We start from the raw sequence: 24654 nt of genomic DNA, 5'->3' as shown, positions 1-24654 counted from the left end.
CTCGTTCATTTGAAATCAAATATTTATTCATTCATTATATGACTGGTTTGGCAGTTCTGTGTTTCCAGGAATCTTCTTGGGCTTCAGTATCTTGGTTTAGATCTATGGAGAGAACAAATACGTTTTTTAAATTTACATACATTTAAGGCTAAAGCACTTGCTTCCATTGGTTAGTAATACACTTTGTGTCGCTCAGGACTTCCATATAATCAGGGTTCAGAAACACGGACCGGAAGTAGGAAACTCATCACAGTTGACAAGCTATAAATATATTTTAGAACCTAGTTAGCGGTGCTTACGTTTGTGTAGGAAGTGCCTTCTGGATCTCCTCACTGTTCAGATTCCTGGTGTAAAGGTTTAGCGTTATCCTGAAGTTCTTTAGGGACTCTTCTTCTGCACTCTGCAGTTGATGTTCCTGTGATGAAAACACAACCCAATCTTAATATGAACTTCTGCTCAAGAAAAATGTCATTAAGGCTTTTGTTGCTCAGGACTTCCATATAATCAGGGTTCAGAAACACGGACCGGAAGTAGGAAACTCATCACAGCTCATAAGTTAAAATAAATATAAAGAACTTTAGGCGCTTACCTAGGTGTACGAAGTGCTTTCTGGATCTCCTCACTCTTCAGAACCACCAGTTGGACCTCAGGGATTTCCTCAATGTGGTAACCTAAAAGACAAGATACTCATAGTCAACAAAAGCTATCCACAAAAACGTTGGATGGCTTTGACTGTGGTGTTGCTATTGCTTGCTCAGAAACTCAGACTCGTCAATGCCTTATGACAGCTTAACGACAGCAGGCCACTGTCACTGTTCACAGGCTCAGACGCAAATTACACCATCATGGCAAGATAAATGTTACGCTGTGTATATCAATCAACATTTCTAAACCCATTTTTGGACCATGGACCAATACTTTGTGTTGCTCAGGACTTCCATATAATCAGGGTTCAGAAACACGGACCGGAAGTAGGAAACTCATCACAGTTAACAGGCTGAAATAAGTGTAAATAACTTAAGGTGCTTACGTAGGTGTAGGAAGTGAATTTCTCCAAATCTCAGACCCGTGTGTGTTGATGATCGTGTGCATGGGCAGGCTGTAATAAACAGCTGCCAGGCACGATTGTTCAGTTTGGTCAATATCATCAAGTTCTTCAAAGGATTCTTCTTCAGCACTCTGCAGTTGATGTTCCTGTGATGAAAACACAACCCAGTCTTAATATGAACTTCTGCTAAACAGACATTTTATTTCAGGCTTTTGTTGCTCAGGACTTCCATATAATCAGGGTTCAGAAACACGGACCGGAAGTAGGAAACTCATCACAGTCAACAGGCTGAAATAAATGAAAACAACTTAAGGTGCTTACGTAGGTGTACATAGTGCTGTCCAAATCTCAGACCCCTGTTGATGATCGTGTGCATGGGGAGGCTGAAATAAACAGCTACCAGGCACGATTGTTCAGTTTGAGCATTATCCTCAAGTTCTTCAGAGGACTCTTCTTCAGCACTATGCAGTTGAAGTTGTTCCTGTAATAAAAACAGAACCCAGTCTTAATATGAACTTCTGCTAAACTACAATTTTGTTAAGGCTTTTGTCGCTCAGGACTTCCATATAATCAGGGTTCAGAAACACGGACCGGAAGTAGGAAACTCATCACAGCTGACAAGCTAAACATATTTTAGAACTTAGTTAGCGGTACTTACATTTGTGTAGGAAGAGCCTTCTGGATCTCCTCACTGTTCAGATTCCTGGTGTAAAGGAATAGCGTTATCCTCAAGTTCTTTAGGGACTCTTCTTCAGCACTCTGCAGTTGATGTTCCTGTGATGAAAACAGAACCCAGTCTTAATATGAACTTCTGCTAAACTACAATTTTGTTACGGCCTTTTGTTGCTCAGGACTTCCATATAATCAGGGTTCAGAAACACGGACCGGAAGTAGGAAACTCATCATAGCTCACAGGCTGAAATAAGTGCAAACAACTTAAGGTGCTTACCTAGGTGTACATAGTGCTTGTCCAAATCTCAGATTTGTGTTTATTATCATGTGCATGGGCAGGCTAGAAATAAACAGCTGCCTGGCACGATTGTTCAGTTTGAGCAATATCTTCAAGTTCTTCGGAGGACTCTGCAGTTGACATTGTTCCTGTAATGAAAACAGAACCCAGTCTTAGTATGAACTTCTGCTAAACTACAATTTTGTTAAAGGCTTTTGTTGCTCAGGACTTCCATATAATCAGGATTCAGAAACACGGACCGGAAGTAGGAAACTCATCATAGCTGACAAGCTAAAATGATATGTTAGAACCTAGTTAGCGGCGCTTACGTTTGTGTAGGAAGTGCCTTCTGGATCTCCTCACTTTTCAGATTCCTGGTGTAAAGGTTTAGCGTTAGCCTGAAGTTCTTTAGGGATTCTTCTTCAGCACTCTGCAGTTGATGTTCCTGTGATGAAAACAGAACCCAATCTTAATATGAACTTCTGCTAAACAGAAATGTTATTTAAGGGTTTTGTTGCTCAGGACTTCCATATAATCAGGGTTCAGAAACACGGACCGGAAGTAGGAAACTCATCACAGTTAACAGGCTGAAATAAGTGAAAACAACTTAAGGTGCTTACGTAGGTGTACATAGTGCTTGTCCAAATCTCAGATTTGTGTTGATGATCGTGTGCATGGGCAGGCTGAAATAAACAGCTGCCAGGCACGATTGTTCAGTTTGAGCATTATCTTGAAGCTCTTCGGAGGGCTCTTCGGAGGGCTCTTCGGAGGACTCTTCTTCAGCACTATGCAGTTGACGTTGTTCCTGTGATGAAAACAGAACCCAGTCTTAATATGAACTTCTGCTAAACGGAAATGTTATTTAAGTCTTTTGTTACTCAGGACTTCCATATAATCAGGGTTCAGAAACACGGACCGGAAGTAGGAAACTCATCACAGTTGACAAGCTATAAATATATGTTAGAACCTAGTTAGCGGCGCTTACGTTTGTGTAGGAAGTGCCTTCTGGATCTCCTCACTGTTCAGATTCCTGGTGTAAAGGTTTAGCGTTAGCCTGAAGTTCTTTAGGGATTCTTCTTCTGCACTCTGCAGTTGATGTTCCTGTGATGAAAACAGAACCCAGTCTTAATATGAACTTCTGCTAAACAGAAATGTTATTTAAGTCTTTTGTTACTCAGAACTTCCATATAATCAGGATTCAGAAACACGGACCGGAAGTAGGAAACTCATCACAGCTCATAAGTTAAAATAAATATAAAGAACTTTAGGCGCTTACCTAGGTGTACGAAGTGCTTTCTGGATCTCCTCACTCTTCAGAACCACCAGTTGGACCTCAGGGATTTCCTCAATGTGGTAACCTAAAAGACAAGATGCTCATAGTCAACAAAAGCTATCCACAAAAACGTTGGATGGCTTTGACTGTGGTGTTGCTATTGCTTGCTCAGAAACTCAGACTCGTCAATGCCTTATGACAGCTTAACGACAGCAGGCCACTGTCACTGTTCACAGGCTCAGACGCAAATTACACCATCATGGCAAGATAAATGTTACGCTGTGTATATCAATCAACATTTCTAAACCCATTTTTGGACCATGGACCAATACTTTGTGTTGCTCAGAACTTCCATATAATCAGGGTTCAGAAACACGGACCGGAAGTAGGAAACTCATCACAGTTGACAAGCTATAAATATATTTTAGAACCTAGTTAGCCGTGCTTACGTTTGTGTAGGAAGTGCCTTCTGGATCTCCTCACTGTTCAGATTCCTGGTGTAAAGGTTTAGCGTTAGCCTGAAGTTCTTTAGGGATTCTTCTTCTGCACTCTGCAGTTGATGTTCCTGTGATGAAAACAGAACCCAGTCTTAATATAAACTTCTGCTAAAGAAAAATGTTGTTAAGGCTTTTGTTACTCAGGACTTCCATATAATCAGGGTTCAGAAACACGGACCGGAAGTAGGAAACTCATCACAGCTCATAAGTTGAAATAAATATAAAGAACTTTAGGCGCTTACCTAGGTGTACGAAGTGCTTTCTGGATCTCCTCACTCTTCAGAACCACCAGTTGGACCTCAGGGATTTCCTCAATGTGGTAACCTAAAAGACAAGATGCTCATAGTCAACAAAAGCTATCCACAAAAACGTTGGATGGCTTTGACTGTGGTGTTGCTATTGCTTGCTCAGAAACTCATACTCGTCAATGCCTTATGACAGCTTAACGACAGCAGGCCACTGTCACTGTTCACAGGCTCAGACGCAAATTACACCATCATGGCAAGATAAATTGTAAGCTGTATATCAATCAAAAATGTCTAAACCCATTTTTGGACCCACGAAGTGAAAGCTCACAACTTAAAAGTGTATCGTGCGATTGCTCCTTAGAATACTCACTTTTAGTCGACCTTCAGGGAAGCAGGATACGCCAGGTGCCGCACAGCTCATCAAGGGAAGGAGGCAATGAAAGCTAAGTAATTTACAATAAGAAAAACGTTATCATATTGTGATATCCATTTACTAACAGTAGTAAATTCTACAATTTGAACAACAAACCTGGGATTTCTCTGAAGGCTTTGGTGGCGGTCTTGGCTTTAGATGTGCTCTTCTGCGTTAGATTAATCTGAGATTCTTCCTCTTGCCACCAATCAATCCACTCACCTTGTAGACCGGTCTTCAGGAGTATCCTTTTATCGAACCCATCTCGGCAGAGCAGGTCAGTCGTGTGGACCCATTGGACTCTGCCTGTGATAACCACCATACAGCTATGTCTAGGTCTACAGGAAACCTCTCATCCGTACATCCCGATGGCCGAGTTTGTCTTACTGATAAATTAATCAATTTATATTAAGTTATAAATTAGATAAACACACTATGAATATATTTTTATTTAGTTTCTAGATCTATATAAAAGCCATCGTGCGTCATTACCTTTTATAACCATAACGAATGCTCAACATGTGCTTTATTCCTTTCTGAATTTTTCAATGAAAGGTCCGACTCGTTCATTTGAAACAAATGATTTATTGATCACTGAACCTAGTCAAGTTTAGAACTTTATGCCTTGGGTTTTTTAGGTGCTCCCTTCTTTCCAGGCTTCTTCTTGGGTTTCAGCATCTTAGCTTTGATCTATAGAGACAAAGAACAAGATGTCAAGTCACAATAAACTTTAAAATGTTAAGATTATGCTTCTAGCTTGAATTGTTAATTTACTTACAGCAGGGTTATGCTTGAGAATAGCATTACGTCTTGCTGTCTTGGCGTAAGGGTTGAGTTTGAGCATTATCCTCAAGTTCTTCAGAGGATTCTTCTTCAGCACTCTGCGGTGGATGTTCTTGCTGTAATGACAAAATAACAGTCTTAATATGAACTTCTGCTAAACAAAAATGTCGTTAAAAAGGCTTTTGTTGCTCAGGACTTCCATATAATCAGGGTTCAGAAACACGGACCGGAAGTAGGAAACTCATCATAGCTCATAAGTTGAAATAAATATAAAGAACTTTAGGCGCTTACCTAGGTGTACGAAGTGCTTTCTGGATCTCCTCACTCTTCAGAATCCTGCTCAAGTCTGTGTTGGTCATCTTGTGCATGGGCAGGCTGAAGCAAACAAGACATTGAACATTTAATTAAACATGTTGAAAATTAAGAAAATGACAAATCCTTTGATGCTCAACTCAGAACTTCTTTTAATATCACAGAGTTTCAAAAACACGGACCATGAAGTGGAAGCTCATCACAGATCTGATCATAAGCAGTTGTGCTACAGGGAGATTGCTCCTTAAGTACTTACGTGTATCCGGCCTTCAGGGAAGCGGGTTTACGCCATGTTCCGTACAGGTCATCCAGCTTGCGGAAAGCACTCTCGGTCCAGATGCAGAAGCGTCCAACGTGACCACCAGGGGCGAGCCTCAGGAGGTTCAGTTTGTTCACGTTCTGCAGAGTGATACCTTCATACAGGAAAATAGCAACACTCAGGTTTAATGATCTTGTTTGATTTAAATAGGAATTTGAATGTTGAAAAACATATACAATTGGCACCAAAACAAAATATTCAAAAAACGTAGGGATAGGAATTTATTTTAAGTTTATAGCCCCATCGGTGGGCATCCACTACCTCCTGAGACAGAGGAATTTAAACTATACATCTGTAGGTTTAAGCTAACTTCATGACAGCCATTTACCTACATCTGTATACCAAACACACCTGGGATATTTCTGAAGGCTTTGGTGACACCGCCGTCTTGGTTGTAGATGATGCATGGCCCTCTGCGTTGGATACGTCTGCGGTTCCTCATCTTACCCTTACCGGCACGCATGCGCTGAGAAGCGTAGACCTAAGAAAAGAATGTACATATTTAAATACTTTAATAAAGCCAGAAAAAGAGGCCTTACTGGCAGGACACATTCCATTTGAAAATGTTAAATTACCTTCTTAATGTCATTCCAGGCCTTGAGCTTCTTCAGCAGAAGCACTGCCTCCTTGGTCTTCTTGTAGCCCTCAACTTTGTCTTCAACAACCAGTGGGACCTCAGGGATTTCCTCAATGCGGTGTCCTAAACGTCAAGATAATCTTAGTCAACAAAACCTATCTACAAAAACTTCAGATGGCTTTGACTTTAGTTTTGCTCTAGCTTGCTCAGAAACTCATACTCGTCAATGCCTTATGACAGCTTAACGACAGCAGGCCACTGTCACTGTTCACAGGCTCAGACGCAAATTACACCATCATGGCAAGATACATGCCTAGCTGTATATTAAAGAAAATGTCTAAACCTATGTTTGTCTTCACAAATGTTTTGGAGCTTACCCTTGGCCATTACAAGAGCGGGAATGGCAGTTGCAGCCACGGCAGAGCAGATGGCATAACGCTTCTGGGTTGTGTTGATTCTGCGGTGCCAGCGACGCCAGGTTTTGGTGGGGGCGAACATACGACCTCCACGACACATCTAGACCCAAGTCAAGGAGGTTTTGACAACAACTGAAGTAACACAGTATTCGAGTTCTAAATACCTGCTCAGACTCAAGGATCGTCAGCCATCTGTGCCAGCATATGACAGCAGGCATACTGTCACTGGTCACAGAGTAAGTCGCAAATTACACCATCATTGCAAGTCTTTTGTGTCAGCTCTTCTAGCTATACTCAAATAAATAAGAAAAAAAAAGCTCACATTTTGGTTGAAAAGGATACATTTCCAAAAGCACCCTGGCCAGAGCGGTGTGTACCACCACCCCTCACACGAGGGATACGGGCCACAGCTCTTCCTGTTCCCCAGGACTCTGCACTGGTCTGGTGGCCTGAAATAAACACAATCACACAAGTTACAAACAATAGATGTTGTGAATGCATGCACTCAGGAAACTTTTTAAATAAAATCCTGTAACCTGCAAGTTCAAGTCAAATACACACTCACCGGCCAATTCACTGACTGCATAAGGCTGGCGGCTGTTCTTGCGCATGTTGGTGTGAACGAAATTCACAACATCAGGGCGAATTGGAGCCTTGAACACAGCAGGCATGACAACATTCTTGCCAGAGGATTCTCCTTTCTCGGAGTAAACCGAGATCAGGGGTCGGGCACAAGCCTAGGAAGCACATTTAACAACATTGAGAAACAGATCCATTGGGATGATTAATAGAACGTCATGTACACTGTAAACTATGTAGGGTCTTTTAGAGAAATGTAAATAATTTAAACCCGTCTTAAGAACCAGCAAACCCATCTCTTAACATGTGGGGGCCTCAAACTACTTACATTAACTTTAAAACAATCTGATACAACTTGGTGCAATTGGTGACACGTCAAATCAAGTGCACCTCGCACGAAAATAGCAGATCATTAAAGTGTTAAGACATTTTCGATTTACCGTGAAATGTCAGGCTGTTGGCCTTAGCCTAGCCTAAGTGTGCTAACATGAGTTAGCTAGAGAAAAATTAAAGCATTATAGATGGTGTTAACGCAGTTGAAGGCATGCAATTAAGTCTCATGACATTAGCATGAACAAAACAAAAAAAATAGACCCCATTTAACGAAGTGCTATCTGATAGCTGCGTGTAACATATCTAGCACTCAGGCGACAGGCACACGTGTAACTTGGTCTACTGAAGCTGTTCGTCCAAAATGGCTCCTCGTGTTAGCTTCGCTAGTCGGGAGCATTCCATCTCGCTCCACTTTGAACCCGAATTTAAGCTTACCACAGACAATCAATACGGCTTTATTTAGCACCGAAATACATTCTAACTTACAGAACAACCTTTCCATAGCGATCTGAGGGGTATTTCTTACCATTTTCGTTTATTTATTTTAGGCTCGCCGTGAACCAAGCTCCTTACGGTATGGCGGCCACAGTAAAAAGGAAGTGTGTAAGTCACCCGTACAGCTTTATGCCTCCGCCTTGACGAGTATCACTTCCGCCGACGGATTATTTTTCACAATTGTCTTGCTTACCGCACGGAAACACACCTGTTACATTTGTAGATTAGTAACAAATTATTGCGTTGCTATTTTTACTTAAAATCACACTGCTAAACAAAACAACCTTAAAGTAAGTAGCTTCGGTGGGGACTATTTCTTTACGCCATGTTGGCGCACGGTGAACGGAAAGCCCGAACTACCTCCTTAGTAAACGTTTCCTACAACAAATATTATTTAATTTCTATGTATTTTACATTTTATTTGTGGTTATGTTATATATGCACTACGGCTATTTAAATCATCACATTTAAGTGTAAACTGAAAAATAAAATAAAATAAAATTATGACCTGTAACCTCATGACGTCAGGACCCAAGTCAGCGCGCGAGTATCAAACATAACAACAGTAGCAGCTCAAACTTCACTCTGCTAACTTCTCTTCTATTTTCTGCATGTTATTAGTTCTGTAACAAGTAATCCATTTTTTTGTTTTGCGATGGGCTCAAGGGTGATCTCCAGTGCAAAGGAGTTTTACAATACTCTTCGGTGAGTCTACTTTTGGGTGCTCAACGTTACCAATGTTGCTTGTTTAGCCTTTTTAAGCTAACGTCAGATGATTGCTAGGCAGTGAATGAACTGTCACCCTTTATGTAGAATAATATTGAACCAATCTTGTTGTAGTAAGGTGTTTTTTTCGTTTGTTTGAAGATCTCTCCAAGATCAGGAAAGCAACAATCCATTGATCTATGAGGTATTTCATTATCCCTTAATACAAATCTGTCGTGTATGTATCTATTAATGATGTTGATAAAGTATCTGATTGATTTCAGGAGGACACTCAAATCTTAAAGATGAATGGAAACAAAATCCCTGTGCTGAATATATACTGTGGAAACCAGCCTGTCTTCATTAGTGAAAAACCTGTGAGTATTCTTAATGTTATTAAGAGATGTTAATAGTGTCTGCAAATCCTAGACAAGTATCGCTGTGTAATCTAAATAATATATATAAATAACTTTAAAACAATATATTAATGGCGATAATTGTATTGTGTAATACAATCCTGCATCATTGTTAAATCAAGGGATATTACTCCAGATACCTGCAGATATCCTTTTTGTTTATACAATTGTATGATAAGACCTTCCTATTGTTAACCATTGGATCATGTTTGTGTGATGTTCTATTTTTGTGATTTCAAAAGGTTCCAAAAATATATGAACCCGATGATCAACCAATGACTAAAACATCTAACTGCGCTAATGAAGGCAAGGCAAGGCAAGGCAAGTTTATTTATATAGCACTTTCCAACACAAGGCAATTCAAAGTGCTTTACAAAAAATGAAAGAGATTAAGAAAATGGCATTTAAAATCAGTCATTAAAAAGAAAAGCTAATAAAATAAACATTAAAAGAAAAAATACATGGATAAAAGTTACAGTGCAGTCAATTAAACATTAAAAGAAAAAGTACATGGATAAAAGTTACAGTGCAGTCTAAGATATGAATAGTTCAATTAAAAGCAGCGACAAAAAGAAAAGTCTTCAGCCTGGATTTAAAAGTAGTCAGAGTTGCAGCGGACCTGCAGGTTTCTGGGAGTTGGTTCCAGATATTTGGAGCATAATAACTGAACGCTGCTTTACCATGTTTAGTTCTGACTCTGGGGACAGAAAGCTGACCAGTCCCTGAAGACCTGAGAGATCTGGATGGTTCATAATTTAGCAGGAGGTCAGAAATGTATTTTGGGCCTAAACCATTCAGTGCTTTATAAACCAGCAGCAGTATTTTGAAATCTATTCTTTGACACACAGGAAGCCAGTGTAAAGACTTCAGAACAGGAGTGATGTGATCCACTTTCTTAGTGTTAGTGAGGACTCGAGCAGCAGCGTTCTGAATCAGCTGCAGCTTCCTAATAGATTTTTTAGTGAGACCTGTGAAGACACCATTGCAGTAGTCGAGTCTACTGAAGATAAAAGCATGGACAAGTTTTTCCAAATCCTGCTGTGACATTAGTCTTTTAATCCTAGATATATTCTTTAGGTGATAGAAGGCTGATTTAATAACAGTTTTAATGTGACTGTTGAAACTCAGGTCAGAGTCCACTGAATGAAGATACTGCTAATGAAGATACTGCTAATGAAGATGATGATGATGCTGAGGACGATGCCAATTCTCTCCCAGAATTGGGACCACAGCCGCTCACAATAATGGAAGCAAGGTGACCGATTCTAAGAAAACTTCATCTAAATGACACAGATCTAGTGGGTTTGTTTATAACCCATGTATCAAACACACTGTTGATGACAAACAAAATGTATTTTTGCTTTTTAGGCAGTTGCTGTCTTGGTACACATTATCTCAAAATGCTAATGTATCAGCTGTGGACAACAACCCTGCCTTACACCCGCTGTGGGTGCGATGTGACATGTCGGATCCGGCTAGAACAGCCTGGGTCGGAGCTGAAACCGTCTGCACGGGCAATAAAGTGTCTGCTGTCAAATTGTATTCCATTACCTGCAAGGGTATAACTCAAATGCTTTATACCTCTTTGAATAACCCTTTGTTGAAACTTTATCAGATAAGGGAATATTTGTTTTTCATTAACTTTGGCAATTGTGCTAATCCAACTTCATTTTTGTTAGGCTCTACTGTGGACAAAAAATCTCTCATAACCCTGGACGTGCTTAAACAGGAGCACAAGAAAAGGCACCCCCCATCCTCGGTATGAGCATCCTTTCTTGTAATTCAGTGTGAATTAATGTTCATTCACTTTCATCTGTTGATGCTTACAGACAGCGATTAAAGGCAGTGCCAGGTTCAGCTTGTTTGGCCCCACTGTTGTTGAAAACACCACGGTTGAGTCACAGAGCAGTGTGACGGTGGATTTCAAATGGAGCCATGTGGAGAGTGTCCTGGAGACCCCTCCCCTGTCCTCTACAGCAACACTGGTAAGCACCAGTAACCACATTTAAAACATTATCTTCCTTTAACATGAATGCTTACTTTTTATTAGGGATGCACGATAGTGGTTTTTTGAAACCGATACCGATAACTTCCTGCTTCTCAAGACCGATACCGATAACCGATAATAATATAATATATATATATATTAAATGTACCTGTAGTTTTTGCACACCTGGTGGTAAAAAAAAGACTAGCAGTGAGCAAATGACATGAGCATTACTACTATGAACAAAACAAAGCCAAGAACAGTTTTGACTCTTATCAAGCGCCATCATTTCTATGATGAAGTTGGAGATCGTTTTAGCCCTGGGGTCGTCTCTGGCAAACTTCTTGCCTTTTTCAAAAGCCTCGTCGATAGGTAAAAGCCCCGGTGCCTTTGCAGCTGGCTTTGGATTCGCCGCTAGTTTAGCAGCGCAGGCGTCTTCGTACGCTTTTAACACACCATCGTAGCGATGGCGATGTTTCAGGTGACAAATCAGGTTGGAAGTATTATAGCTCGTTGCCTTTTTCCCTCCTCGTGGAACTTCTGCATTGCATTTGTTAATACAAATAGCAAGCGAACTATCTAACTCTGAAACTTTGAAATAGTCCCATACTACCGGCGACATGTTTGTTTACTGTCCTGGCTTCACTGCCACACACCATTTACGTCACAGCCAGGCATGAGTTAGGGAGCGCTGGATTTGTGAAAAACTCCCCTCTTCCTAAACCACTAATACCACAGTACTGGCAAAACGGGAGGATCCGAGTGAAAAACAAGCGCCCCTCATCTCAATCCACCCACACCGCAGTATTTTTTCTTTTTTTTACCCCAAAAATATATTGTATATTATCGGGGCTATTAATACTGTTATCGGGTTTATCGGGATGACGTCATAATTCCTAATATCGGACCGATAATTATCGGGCCGATAATTATCGTGCACCACTACTTTTTATATGTCTAAAGTTGAATTTTATTTTAGTATTACCATTTCAAATATAGGATAAAGTGATACATGATGTGTACTTGACTTGTTTATCTTTGTTCACATGCAGAATATCAGAGTTGCCATTGGGGACATGAGGAGCCCGATGTACGAGATGTACAGGGAGCTAGAGTTTCTTCAGGTTTGTGTCCCACATTAATCTGAGGTGAACGACTGTGAGTATCAATACGTAAATAGACAACTAAATATTTAAGATTTCTGTTATTTCAGTCTCTTGCAGATGGTTTAAGAACTGGTGAGACTGAATGGATGGAGCCTTTGGAAAGCACATCAGCTGTAAACCTGACCAAGGCGTTCCTAGAAGGTATCTGTTTTGTTCAATCGAGGCACCTTTATCAGGATTTCATGACAACAGTAGGTTAAGACTGTCTTTGTTTTATTATTCACCCAGAGCTTCAGGGCACTGCAAAGACACTACAAGAAGATGCTGCAAAAACAGCTGAGGTAAGTTAGTGTCAATATCAAGAACTCAAAGGACTTTTTCATTTTACAAGTTCATTAATTTCAGGATAAATAAGATAACTTTCTTGCTTTTCCATATTTTTTAAAAGAACTCAAAGCCGACGACAGACATGGACACTCCCATTTTCAACTCTTTCTTGGAACGAGGCGATTTGGATTTCGTGGAGCAGCTGTGGGTTCGGATGAGAAAGAGTGAGTCAGTTTGTCAATAAGGAAACTAAATATCACTTGATCTATCATTACAAAACAGCAGTTCTAACCATTTCCCCCCATTTTGTTTTTCATCACAGGTGTGACTTCATATCAAGATATTGGAGACTGCCTGAAATTGGTCACCGAAGCTCTAAGATACGGTGACATCAAACCCTGGGTATGATATGATGCAGAATCAGACAACTGTTTATCAGTGAGAGGAGATTGAGGCTTGTGTGTGAAGTTTGTTCTGTTTTGTTGAATTTCTTTCAGATCCACAGAGACAGCAGCAGCTCTCTCAGTAAGCTCATCCTGCAGTCGTACCACCAGCAGATCGACCACGTGTCTCTCACAGGTGTCACCCCTGTCCACATGCTGCTGGAGATGGGGCTGGACAAGATGAGAAAGGATTACATTAACTACCTCATTGGTAACCTCTTACTTATCTGTATAAATGCATGTCATTCAGAGTGTAACAGTCATATTGAGCCTCAGTGCATGAGTCATACAGTCAGGAAACTTTAAATTAAACACACTTTGCTTTGATATTCTTCTATTTTCTACTTTTTTCCTCAGGTGAAGAATTGACAACCCTCAACCACCTGGTAAGCCTAAGACTATTTGACTGACAACCTTTTTTAATTGACTGTCACCAAAGTATTCTAAGTTTGAATATTTTACTCCTTAGTGTTATTTCCTGAGCACTGAGGTTGACCCCCAGGAGCAAGTGATCAGACTCCGGAAACTGCACCACCTGCTGGAAGTAATCATGACCTGCGGTACTTTCCTGGGTCTGCCCTACGACAGACTTTTCCTTCTCACACAGTAAATGAATTTGTCTTCTTCTGCTGATTTTTGACTGTGCTAAATGTATTCTGCTAAAGATTAGATTAAAGGTGAAACTGTTCCCCCCCCCCACAGATCATGTCTGCAGCACTACAAAACATACCCATACGATGAGGAGCATGAATTCAAACTGCAAATCAAACCTGCGCTGATCAGCCATTTCTACCAGAAGTAAGGAATGTAACTATTTGCACGGCCAAAAAATATAAACAGAAATTAAGTAGGGCTGGGTGATAATAAATAACATTTAAGTTTTAAATAGTAAGCACATACTAACTGAGGTTTCTCAGAAAATCTGATGTGTAATACTTTAAGACAATATCATTTGAAGATTGTTCAATGAATGTGAGTGTTTATTTTCCCTCATTATTTTCACTTGGAAAAAATAGGTACATTTTCACTTAAGTTGGTAATTATGAAAAAATTATAAATAATGACAAGAAACTCAATACCTTTATCTGTCAGTTATTAATTTAGTAGTTCATTTTTCATCTCATGTTTCATATAACTTGTTGACCTACCAGAAGACATACTATAGATTTATATATAAGTCTATATTGAGATAGGAAATGATCTATATTGTAATGGAATATTTTGGCCATATCATATCATACCATATCAGCCTTAGAAGAAAGGTAGCAGGGGCCATTTGTCATTTGCATCATGTATGAAGTAAAAAGAAAAAGGATTTGAAGTCATTTGTAAGAAGTAAGTCCACTAATATTTGTTGTTATATAACACAATTGCTTCCACACAATTTTGTAATGTGCTCTCAAGTGCGTGCCTACCTTCAAATATAGCTGTAGTGACTGAAATGTAACCATTTCTAACCCTCTGTATCCAAGGTTTTTTGATCAGATCTCCCAACATGCGCTTTAGTGTCAACTGTATAGGTTTAGCAGGCACTATTTTCTGATCCCTCGTGTGTGTGTGTTCCACAGAGAGAACCCAGTGCTGTGGAGGGCCGAGGTGTCCAGTGGCCACGGCCCCCATGAGGTCCGGACCTCCGTACAGCTGAGTGACAGACCGCTGGTGGATCATGTCATCTTTGAAGCAGGTGATCCTCACCACTCCAAAATATAGTTCATGCAACATATTAACTAATAATTATCTTAATAAAGTACCGATAACATTAATATTCCTTTTCTGTTCTGTATTTAGATCCAAATGAAACAGTGAATGTGGACAGTGAGGATCCGGCCTTCTTCACCACCATGGTTTGCTGCAGTCTCGTCAACTTTGCATGAGTTTACACACAACTTAACGACAAAGATGCGTTTATTGTCATTATCTATTTTCTCATCGGCAATTAACATGTTTTAAATTTGCCATTTGAACTTTCCAGAATACCTTATACCACATCACAAAGTGTATGCTTTTATTAATATACTGTATTATTGTCAATTGTTTTGAAAAAATAAATATAAGTCCTGTTTTTTGATGATGTGATTATGTGTGGTTTTCTTATTGCAGTTTTATTATCACATTCACAGATTTTTTTAATGATCAATAAAGCGGTTGAAAGAGATGTTAGCTGAACAACTCAAACCACAAAGTACAATATAACACAAGGGCTGTTTGCAATGGTAATATTCCACAGCAACATTGTAAGAAAATCCCAAAATGCAGCAGGGCTTATCACACTAACCCTAACCCAGTACTACATGCATTATAAAAGGCTCAATAGTCAATCATTTGTTTTTGCAAACATTGTATGCACATCAAAGTACTTTAATGAAGTCACGTATTCGCTTCAAATTCAGCTCAAATCATGTATTTATTCACACAATCAATTAAAGAAAAGGTGCACTTAAATACAAGCATGTGTATCGATGTTTTTTGATTGTAAACATTTTTTAGTTGCGCCTCCGCAGCAGGAACATGAGGAAGACGGCACTGAGCAAAATGGAGAGCGTGCACACGGTGGGAACCACGATCTCAGTTACCATCTCCATGTGGCTGGTCAAAGGGTCTGCAAAGCATACACACACATTAACAACTCAGTAGAATTTTTTCGATTCAGACATTGCTTATGAAGCGGGTGATAAAGCTCCAGCACAGCACTCAAAGGGTTAATACTTTCCTCCTAAATCAAATCAACTTTTTTCTGTGAGCATAAGTGATTCCTTACCATGTATTAGTCTTAGAATATTGGCAGCAGTACTCCGCTGTTCCTCTAATAAAGAAAGAGAAAGTACTCAGAGTTGATTGACAACACTTTAACCCTTTGAGAACTTGCATGCAGATTATGGGGAATATTTCAGAAAGCAGAATTTGTAACATGGCCAGTTTATTGTGAAAGAATCAAATCCCCTGAAATGTAATTTATAAATACCAGTCATCAGCTGGCATTGCTAAATCGTGTTCCTTAACATCACTTTTGAGTTTGGTTTTATAAATCAACTTCCAATGTATGAGACAGTTTAACTGGTATTATGATGTTTTAGTGAATTTATAATCCTGCTTTGTGAATTACCCCGTGGGCACAAATCCACAGATAAGCAAAGTTGTTGTCAAAGCTGCTGTGAAATCTAAAGGGCTGCTCATGGTTGCAAATGAGATTCAAGCACACTACTAAAAGTTTGAATATATGAACATAGTACACACAGAGTACACGCTTATTTCAGAGGCATGTTTAAGTGTTAAACTGCAATTATGTTAGTTAATTTTAGAACAACACAATCACAAAGCAACAACACTAAAACTGATATTAAATAATATAAAAAAAACATATACCCTCAAGATCTAAACTTCATCATGCACTGGCCAAACCTTTGGCAGTTCTGCATGTTCCTTGGATGTTCTTCTAGCTGGAGGGGCAAACAAAAAAGATATCTCAGATATTCTGTTAGAGATTTGTTTAACTTTGGCTTATACTTCCATTCTTATTCATTTTATAATTTGTCCATGTGTTTTCTGAGGGGCAGCAACACATATTCAAGTCAGATTATAATTAATAATTGATATTATTTACCCTTTTTTTCTATACTATTGGCCAGTTGTTTGATATGTAAGTCAGAATCTTTATTTGTTTACCCCAGCTAGTTCACCTGCAAGACACACTGACCTGCAGCGAGGAGCTGGTTACTGGTGGAACACGTCTCCACTGCCTTCCTCCTCCAGTTTTCAACCTGTGGAGGTTCACAATGCAATTTCATAAAATAACTGACATTTATTTTGTGGCACATTAGAGCATTATCCAATTCATTTTGGTGGAATATCTTTAAAAGTGTTGTCATGAAAGGAATGGAGGCAGGACTCATTAAGTCTCTTACCTCTCTCTGATTGGGAAATCCATTGGAGCTGATGATGCGTTTGTAAAACTGGACAGAAGCTTTGGGATAACGAGGCTTGTTTTTGTTCCTGAAGTCCACATAGTACAAGCCAAACCTCTCGGAGTAGCCTTCATCCCACTCGAACTTGTCCAGCAGGGACCATGCGGTGTAGCCCTTCACATTGACTCCATCTTTGATAGCTGAGTGAGAGTGAGTTGACCACAAACATGGGATTGAGCTTTAAATAAATATGCTCCAAATGACCAAACAATAAAGATTTGCAGGTGCTTATATTATAAGCTCATTTACCTTTCAGCATTTCATTGGTGTAGTCTTTGAAGTACTGTATCCTCCAGTCGTCACACAGCTCTGTGCAAAGCATCTTTTCAGAGACTCCATTCTCAGTCACATAAATCATTGGGTTTCCATACTGAGACTATAGGGAACAAGTCAATATGCAATAAGTTGATTTTTGTAATTAAAGGCTTAGGCCTACAAGATCATTTCAGCTTCTGCACAACTGTCAATAAGCCTGTCCGGCATCATTCAAATGTAAAGACCATAATTCACCTTGACAAAGTTGAGCAGACGTCTGAAACCCCAAGGCACGGAGTAGAGCCACTCAGAGCCGGGGTCCGGCCAGCGGGGGTCCACCAGCTCCGCCAGGTCCCGGTCAGTGAAGTAGCTGCTGCTGCTACGAGCTGAGGGGTGGTTCTTCTGGGTGATGTAGCGGGTGGTGAAGTGACCGACGCCCAGGAAGTCACACGTCCCCTTGATGTAGCTCTTCTCCTGAGGGGAAAAACTGGGCAGACGGGACGTCCCGAGGCCCTGCTGGACACTCTTCCTACCTGCACACACAAGCAGCGGTGGGATGTAATTGAGTATATTTACTCAAGTATACATTCGAGGATCTTGCAATTTACCTGAGTATTTCCATTTTATACAATGTTTTCCTCTTACTCCACTAAATTTCAGAAGTAAGTATAACAATTTTTACTCTACTACATTCATCTGACCTAAGATACTAATTTGCAGACTACGATTTTAACTTCACCACAATTGATTATTTCATAAAACATGACAACAATGAATTATGTTTTATCAGGTTATCATGTGTTTTGTTCATTAAATATATGAAAAAACGCAACAGCATACAAAATAGTTCAAATAAGTTCCACCTAGACTGATTATGGTGAATTTCGTACAACATGAATGAATCAGTTATAATAAAATGAATGAATAATAAAAATACAATATAGTAATACACACAAAAGTGTATTTTCTGTTACTTGTATTTTAAATGCAACTTGTTTTCAAGTACTTTGACAAACTGATATTGCAACTTTTAATTAAGTAAAGGATCTGAACACTCATTCCACCAGTGCAAACAAGTAGTTGGTTAATTCCCAAATCACCAATATAACACCGGATTCAGGATGTTAAATATTGAACCTACCAATAAAGTCTTTCATCACTTGAGGGTAGTCTCCATGAAAGATGGGTGTGGCAAACCAGCCCAGGTAGAACTGGACGTATCTCTCAGCTGCTTCGATGTCTTTCTGGTTGGTGATGTCCACCGGCTCCCCCCAATCTCCAGACAGAGAGATGCCCACCAGACCTGCACATGCAAACAGCAGCACTCAACACTCAGACAGAAAGTACTGTTGAGAGGCAAATAATGAACCTGAGTTTGACCCTGTTTACCTTTTTGTTTCGCCCTCCACTGTGTATCATAAGTGTGCCAAACTTTAGCATGTGCCTATGAAAAAGGGATGATTATTTTAGACATGATTTACATTTCAAGTGGCACATGCATTGCTAAGTGTTATTGATAAGTCAATATTCATGAACTCTCCTACCTTGATTATGTGATGTGCAGCTTTGTATGCGCCTGTTCCTCTCAGCCTCAGACCAGGAGCATGCTCACCGGTCTCATAGCCTTCCACTGCTACAGACTAAATGAAAAATGTTAGCAGATTATTAGTCTGAGAACAACAGGAGTTCAATTCAAAGGTAATAAACTAATCAAAGCTATGCTATGTCAAAAAGAACATGTGAGGCAGGTGTCAATGATACACCTGCAAATCCTTTATATTGAACCTACCCATGGATTGTTGAAAGTCATCCAGTACTTGATTCTGTTTCCAAATCTTTCGAAGCACAGGTTGGCAAATTCATTGAAATGATTGACCATGCTTATATTCTGCCATCCACCATATCTCTCTTGTAAGAACTAGTAGGACAAAAAGAGTGCAGTAACTCAGTAAAGAACAATTGTGCTGTGATGCAAGATGATTGAAGGTTTATGAACGTCTTGTATACCAACCTGTGGCAGATCCCAGTGATACAGAGTTACAATGGGAGTGATCTTGTTCTCCAGCAGGTGGTCAATCAGTTCGTTATAGTACTGTATTCCTTTTTCATTTATATGGTCAGCTGCAAATAATAAAATGTTGTGTAATTATAGAGTTTTTTGTATTTGACAAAGGAAATAATATGTGCCGGTTCAGTTCAGAAATACTTGAATTAAAAGCAAGTTACTCACACTTTATGCCAGTGGGGATGAGTCGAGGCCAGGATATGGAGAAGCGATAGTGGTTAAGCTTCAGCTCCTTCATCAGACCAACATCATCCTGAACAACACACACGGAGTGAAATATTTAGATTTCCTTTCCCCCCCTCTGTTCTCTCCATATCTCTTTGATAATCCCACCTTGATTTTGTGGTAGCCCTCACAAGACGAGTCCCCGGTGTCATTTTGTTGGATTTTGCCTTTCTTATGACTGAACACATCCCAGATGCTCAATCCTTTACCATCTTTGTCCCAGGCTCCTTCTGTTTGATAGGCTGAACTGCCGGCACCCCACGAAAATCCTATTAAGCACATACAGTTAGGAGATAATATGAACAGCTCTTAGGAGATATAATATCACCACTTATTAGTTCATTATAATGCACTAACTCCATCCTACTGGAGAAAAGGGTTGTGTTTACCAGCTGGAAAAGTGCCATAATAGAAGGAGCCGTGGTCGTTCTTTGTCCAGTCGAAGTCCTCAGCCGAAGACAGACACAGCACCAGCACAAACACATGACACACACTGATCGCACAGCGGGGCAGCATGGTACTCCTGAGCCTGCAGCACAGTCACTGTCTGGTTCTGCTCCAGTCCCTCACTCACGTCTGCACACAAAAGAGAATCATTTAGCATCACCTCTGAATCACTATTACAAGTTAGGTAGCAAACATGTAATTTCATCAAAATACATATACTGTACACAGTAACACATGCCCCTCTTTTAAAAAATGTTGATAAAAGTTGAACTAGTAGCAGAAAATAATCTTGATATAATCCCAATTAACTACCATCAAACTGTCTCTAAAAGCATACAATCTGATAGACTATGGGGGGTCCCGCATCCCCAAATAGCCCCTTTCAAACTCAATGGAGTTTGAGCTCATCGTGCTGAGGTAGACAGATCCCATACAAACTATGGTTTCCCCTCTGTAAGCAAAGTTAATGTTAGCGGGGGGGATATATTTAGTGCACAATCACATGACATTGGACCAACCTTTGTCCAATGAATTTGGGAAATGCCTTAACCTCACCATTAGACAATAGTAAGATATTTAATGTTATTTGTCACATTGTTAATGTCAATGTAAAGTCCTCACAACTAAACAAACCTAATAATCTTAAATTGAATAAATAATGAGCATCATGTCACAATACTTTCGTCTTATAAATCGGCAATCAATTTAATGAAAGCTTCATCATATAATGCAGAATTGACGCATTTCTGTATGATCAAATTAGTCATTTAAAATCATCACCTTAAGAATCTAAAGCTCATGGAATAATGAACACTCATTGAAAAACACAGTTTACCTTAGTTTTTCTCAGATGATTTCTCACTAAAACATTTTTGTGTAGGTATTATTTTTTATATAACAAATATGAATAGTATTTTTAGTCATTTATTTTTAGCTAAATCAATCATAAATCCATCAACCATCACTCCAATCTGATTCACAGCATATGAATTATGTCTAATTACCTGCGTACTTTAAGAAGAGTTCATTTGCAGCAGGTGTGTACCTGTGTGAATGGGAGCTCTCCTGGAACAACCGCCCACGTAGAAAGCTGTATATATCTATCGCTGCGTTCTCTATTGTATGTTCCTGTTGTAGCACCACCCTTCTCCAGAGCTGCCCCTGCTGCCAGTGTCAAAGCTGGCCTTATTGTGAGGCTCGCCGTATTGTTTTAGCTGTTTAGAAAATGCTGAATGGTTTGCTAGAGGAAAGTGTTTGCACTGCATAACCCATTCGCCTGGGTCAGGTTAGGACAATTAAATAGGTATAACCTAAATTGAAAATAACATGAATCTGCTTATTGCCCATATGTATGCATGGCAACTTAGAAAAACTATACTGTATGATGCTTGTGTATAACTAGAAGTGTGTTATAGTAAAAATCAGTCAGATGAAACGTATGCAAAACATTTTATTTTGTGCTTACAATTATCATTTCTTGCATAATGTATATGTACTATCTTCTTATATGGCCCAGCCACACATTTTAATGCTAATCCTCAAAATGCACAATATGTCTAGTAAGCTATAAGCAGCTAATAACACTGTCTTACTGCATTTCAGATAGACCTTTTTCACAACATTTGACAAATAAATTCTTATGTGGTTTGTTGTGCCTTAAACCAGACCAAGGAGGGTACTGTTAGCACCACTCATCATTACACTGTAACTGTTACTCACTCCATTCAAATAAATTAAACTGTATAAGTGATAAACAGGTGAACAAATGAACATATGTCTGTTAACATGTGGTTCTTCTTCAGTGGTGCAAATAGTTAAGCTCCATGAGACACTGAGAATCTCAGTAATCATCATCCTCCTCATCGTCATCAGGGCCAGACCCAATCTCAATGTCATCTTCTTCGTCATCCTCTTCATCTTCCTCCTCATCGTCGTCCTCCTCCATATCAAGATCTATTGCGGCATTCAGTAGCAGTTTGGTTTGATTGATCTCGCCCTCATCATCGAGGTTAATATGAACCTGAAACAAAGTCAAAGTGAGAATGCATAACTAGCTAGAGCAGTATGTCTTTGAGAGTTGTTTTTAGAGACTTCTGTTGCCCAGTGATTCCTCGTAGGTATAGCTTCATGTGCCTTAGAAGTAATAATTAGAAGAAAAAAAATGTTAAGCTGACGGATGCATACAATGAAATCAAAAAGTGTAATGAAATACTAGTGTACAGTGCATGAGTAGTATAGAGGCATTTCATATTTACTGTTTTAATCATCGATTGTCTAGACAAGGCCTATAAAACCATTAATAACGTTCTCAGTGATCCTATTATCCAGTAATTCAATATGTACATTGGCAGTGGCTCAGTGAGTAGGGGCTTGGACTGTGAGCCGTAGGGTCGCCGGTTCAAGTCCCCGACCAGACCTAAAAATGGAGTGTGGACTTCTACTTGGAGAGGTCCCAGTTCACCTCCTGCCCTGCCGTGGTGCCCTTGAGCAAGTCACCGGACAACCCCCTTCCCCCCCACTCCCATTGCTCCCTGGGCGCTGTACAATAGCTGCCCACTGCTCCTAGTACTAGTTAAATGCAGAGAACACATGTCACTGTGTGCTCTGCATGTGTGACCATTAAAGAGGGTTTCATCCCTCCCAATAGTAATGTACAAGTTTCTTAAAAAAGGGTACATACATTATGTTTATAAATTAAATTAAATTAAATTAAATCATAAAAACAATAACATTCCTAAAATGTTATAGCCTTTGCGTGCAACATAATAATCTGATTATTCGTCACAATTGAAGGCATTTTAATCAACCTAATAAACTCAGCAACATTTCTGTTAGCCAAATAGGATTACATGGCTATGTATAACTTAGTCGTACTGATGTAAACTTAGGTGGTAAAGTAATCAGATTACGACAACTCACATAAACAAGTTAGCCAATTTCCTGTCTTAACATTATTACTCTAAGTAACATGGTTTATGTGTGGATTTAAATCGGTGCGGTTATGCAGGCCTGCAAACTGTAACACCCCAAGCTTACAGTAGTGTTGTGTAGTAAAACACAAGTTATCTTCATTTTCAATAAAACAACTGAAGTGTGAAATGATCAGAAAACACAGGCAAAAATATGATTGTGACCTGTGCACATTTAGCAGGGTTGTGCCTGATGTGACAGGGATTACCTCAGCTTCTGGGGAAGATCGTTCAGAGGCTCCTTCTTCTGTTTGTGCACTAATGATAGATTTTAAAGCCCCCTCTTCGAACTGAAACACAGAGCAAACACATCAAATATAAATCAGATTTACCACAAACACAAGCACAAACCTCTACACTCATTGTGGACTCTCTCACTCACCTTCAGCCTGTTCAGTTGGTCTTGGAGCATGACTTTGATTTTGAGGAGAGTCTCCTCTTCCTTCTTCAACTCCTGCAGACGGCTGTGCATCTTTACTGGTTCTGCTGCAGTCACACCATTCCTCAACACTGAAAGGGAAGAGATAGGTAGTCATGGTTACAGTGTTATGTCAGATTTGATATCCATTACAAAGTGGATAGGGGTGGCAACGTTTTCAAGTCTTCAAAATGCCCTACTTATTTATTTTATTTGACAGAAAGTCACTTTACTCAACCTCAAATGATGCAAACATTTAGATAATATACAGTTTCAAACTGTTCCTGTCCCATTTATTAGGATTTCATTGAAAAATATGACAATTCATTAACTCTACTCAGCAGCTTCCATCCAATGTAACGCTAGTTTGCTAAACGTTCAATATAGTACGGGCTACTATCGCATGCAGTTAAGTACAGGTTGTGTAAAATAACACATCTAAAAAAGGTAACTGTATTGTTTAGTTGCTGCTCGCTACGAACAACATGTTGTATAATAACGTTAGCGGTACCCCAAATATATCCTTTTCACAAATGCAAAATAAAACCCAATTTAAGATTATTACCTTTATTTATAAGTCCTGCCTACAGCTCCATATTAACGTCCAAATAGGTGTTGAACGAAGATATTGTGCTTACGAGAGCTTTTGTTTTGAATACTGATAAGTTAGCTGTTATGCTACAGATACCGTTACGAGCTAAAGTTTGGTTCCTGTGGTCATGATGTCATATCCGGACCTTTGGTAACGTTTATAACTATCGGAAATGTAAAACTTCTGGCTGGAGAGCTAACAATGTGTCATCACTTTCAGGACTAAGTGTCTTAATTAAAATTAGTGATGGCGAGATGAAGCCTTATGAAGCTTTGAAGCTTTTCAGCCAATTGGTTCGCAAAAGGATTCATCATCTCATTTCTCATGTCAAAGGCTTTCATTTGAGCACAAACCCTCCTGTTGGTCAAAGGGTGTAAAACAGGCAGATATATCCCAACAGTGTGATCTTTCGAGTTCCCAATGAGTAAAGCCTTAGAATAACTAAACAATTAACATACAATAATATTTTCATGTAATCAATTTGCATCAATATTGT

General features: G+C 39.5%; 4 protein-coding genes, 1 long non-coding RNA gene, 6 other non-coding genes and 13 pseudogenes across 13 annotated transcripts; 1 reads left to right on the top strand and 23 right to left on the bottom strand.

The window, feature by feature from the left end:
• Window positions 1–4: 4 nt before the first annotated feature.
• On the bottom strand, window positions 5–4281 carry LOC117538867. Its single transcript, XR_004567914.1, has 12 exons — window positions 4010–4281; window positions 3720–3835; window positions 3274–3355; window positions 2618–2802; window positions 2327–2442; window positions 1998–2146; window positions 1707–1822; window positions 1370–1529; window positions 1031–1194; window positions 590–671; window positions 300–415; window positions 5–102 (listed from the first exon to the last, which is right to left on the bottom strand). It is a non-coding gene; the product is annotated as an uncharacterized LOC117538867 (long non-coding RNA).
• On the bottom strand, window positions 189–256 carry LOC117539011 (annotated as a pseudogene).
• LOC117539008 lies at window positions 484–551 on the bottom strand (annotated as a pseudogene).
• On the bottom strand, window positions 752–851 carry LOC117539017. The gene has a single exon (XR_004567927.1). It is a non-coding gene; the product is annotated as a small nucleolar RNA SNORD16 (small nucleolar RNA).
• On the bottom strand, window positions 925–992 carry LOC117539005 (annotated as a pseudogene).
• On the bottom strand, window positions 1264–1331 carry LOC117539019 (annotated as a pseudogene).
• On the bottom strand, window positions 1598–1665 carry LOC117539009 (annotated as a pseudogene).
• Window positions 1892–1959, bottom strand: LOC117539021 (annotated as a pseudogene).
• LOC117539003 lies at window positions 2216–2283 on the bottom strand (annotated as a pseudogene).
• Window positions 2512–2579, bottom strand: LOC117539004 (annotated as a pseudogene).
• Window positions 2872–2939, bottom strand: LOC117539007 (annotated as a pseudogene).
• On the bottom strand, window positions 3168–3235 carry LOC117539013 (annotated as a pseudogene).
• Window positions 3436–3535, bottom strand: LOC117539016. The gene has a single exon (XR_004567926.1). It is a non-coding gene; the product is annotated as a small nucleolar RNA SNORD16 (small nucleolar RNA).
• On the bottom strand, window positions 3609–3676 carry LOC117539006 (annotated as a pseudogene).
• On the bottom strand, window positions 3904–3971 carry LOC117539010 (annotated as a pseudogene).
• Window positions 4172–4271, bottom strand: LOC117539015. The gene has a single exon (XR_004567925.1). It is a non-coding gene; the product is annotated as a small nucleolar RNA SNORD16 (small nucleolar RNA).
• A 711-nt stretch (window positions 4282–4992) lies between the features above and the next one.
• Window positions 4993–8562, bottom strand: rpl4 (ribosomal protein L4). The gene is made up of 10 exons (XM_034204801.1): window positions 8273–8562; window positions 7400–7571; window positions 7177–7283; window positions 6796–6934; window positions 6417–6541; window positions 6193–6322; window positions 5779–5935; window positions 5502–5585; window positions 5206–5326; window positions 4993–5117 (listed from the first exon to the last, which is right to left on the bottom strand). The coding sequence occupies exons 1-10, from the start codon at window positions 8273–8275 to the stop codon at window positions 5046–5048; spliced, it is 1110 nt and encodes a 369-aa protein (XP_034060692.1). The 5' UTR covers window positions 8276–8562; the 3' UTR covers window positions 4993–5045.
• Window positions 5396–5463, bottom strand: LOC117539020 (annotated as a pseudogene).
• LOC117539002 lies at window positions 5659–5730 on the bottom strand. Its single transcript, XR_004567922.1, has one exon. It is a non-coding gene; the product is annotated as a small nucleolar RNA SNORD18 (small nucleolar RNA).
• Window positions 6622–6721, bottom strand: LOC117539014. The gene has a single exon (XR_004567924.1). It is a non-coding gene; the product is annotated as a small nucleolar RNA SNORD16 (small nucleolar RNA).
• On the bottom strand, window positions 7000–7098 carry LOC117539012. Its single transcript, XR_004567923.1, has one exon. It is a non-coding gene; the product is annotated as a small nucleolar RNA SNORD16 (small nucleolar RNA).
• Window positions 8408–15279, top strand: zwilch (zwilch kinetochore protein). 2 transcript variants are annotated; one of them, XM_034204798.1, is made up of 20 exons: window positions 8408–8531; window positions 8908–8946; window positions 9109–9151; window positions 9231–9323; window positions 9605–9683; window positions 10491–10617; window positions 10731–10921; window positions 11042–11121; window positions 11192–11347; window positions 12402–12473; window positions 12563–12656; window positions 12744–12796; window positions 12904–13006; window positions 13105–13184; window positions 13280–13436; window positions 13583–13611; window positions 13695–13831; window positions 13928–14023; window positions 14794–14909; window positions 15014–15279. In XM_034204798.1, the coding sequence occupies exons 4-20, from the start codon at window positions 9252–9254 to the stop codon at window positions 15097–15099; spliced, it is 1728 nt and encodes a 575-aa protein (XP_034060689.1). In that variant the 5' UTR covers window positions 8408–8531; window positions 8908–8946; window positions 9109–9151; window positions 9231–9251; the 3' UTR covers window positions 15100–15279. The 2 variants fall into 2 exon arrangements, with proteins under 2 accessions (XP_034060689.1, XP_034060688.1); XM_034204797.1 differs by lacking the exon at window positions 8408–8531 and having other exon boundaries at window positions 8585–8946.
• Window positions 15280–15567: 288 nt separating this feature from the next.
• Window positions 15568–21469, bottom strand: lctlb (lactase-like b). 2 transcript variants are annotated; one of them, XM_034204819.1, is made up of 15 exons: window positions 21192–21469; window positions 20122–20308; window positions 19841–20001; window positions 19673–19760; window positions 19454–19563; window positions 19232–19360; window positions 18987–19082; window positions 18832–18886; window positions 18584–18745; window positions 17698–17975; window positions 17437–17563; window positions 17128–17327; window positions 16920–16983; window positions 16625–16662; window positions 15790–15824 (listed from the first exon to the last, which is right to left on the bottom strand). In XM_034204819.1, exons 2-15 carry the CDS (start codon window positions 20246–20248, stop codon window positions 15816–15818), a joined length of 1644 nt encoding a protein of 547 aa, XP_034060710.1. In that variant the 5' UTR covers window positions 20249–20308; window positions 21192–21469; the 3' UTR covers window positions 15790–15815. The 2 variants fall into 2 exon arrangements, with proteins under 2 accessions (XP_034060709.1, XP_034060710.1); XM_034204818.1 differs by lacking the exons at window positions 16625–16662; window positions 21192–21469 and having other exon boundaries at window positions 15568–15824; window positions 20122–20248.
• A 142-nt stretch (window positions 21470–21611) lies between these two features.
• snapc5 (small nuclear RNA activating complex, polypeptide 5) lies at window positions 21612–24289 on the bottom strand. The gene is made up of 4 exons (XM_034204821.1): window positions 24132–24289; window positions 23531–23658; window positions 23358–23438; window positions 21612–22199 (listed from the first exon to the last, which is right to left on the bottom strand). Exons 2-4 carry the CDS (start codon window positions 23618–23620, stop codon window positions 22020–22022), a joined length of 351 nt encoding a protein of 116 aa, XP_034060712.1. The 5' UTR covers window positions 23621–23658; window positions 24132–24289; the 3' UTR covers window positions 21612–22019.
• Between the last annotated feature and the right edge of the window lie 365 nt (window positions 24290–24654).

Source organism: Gymnodraco acuticeps, unplaced genomic scaffold, assembly GCF_902827175.1.
Source record: "Gymnodraco acuticeps unplaced genomic scaffold, fGymAcu1.1, whole genome shotgun sequence".
Classification (NCBI taxonomy): Eukaryota; Metazoa; Chordata; class Actinopteri; order Perciformes; family Bathydraconidae; genus Gymnodraco; species Gymnodraco acuticeps.
Note: the sequence above shows the minus strand (reverse complement) of the source record. Positions and strands in the feature narration are given on the sequence as shown.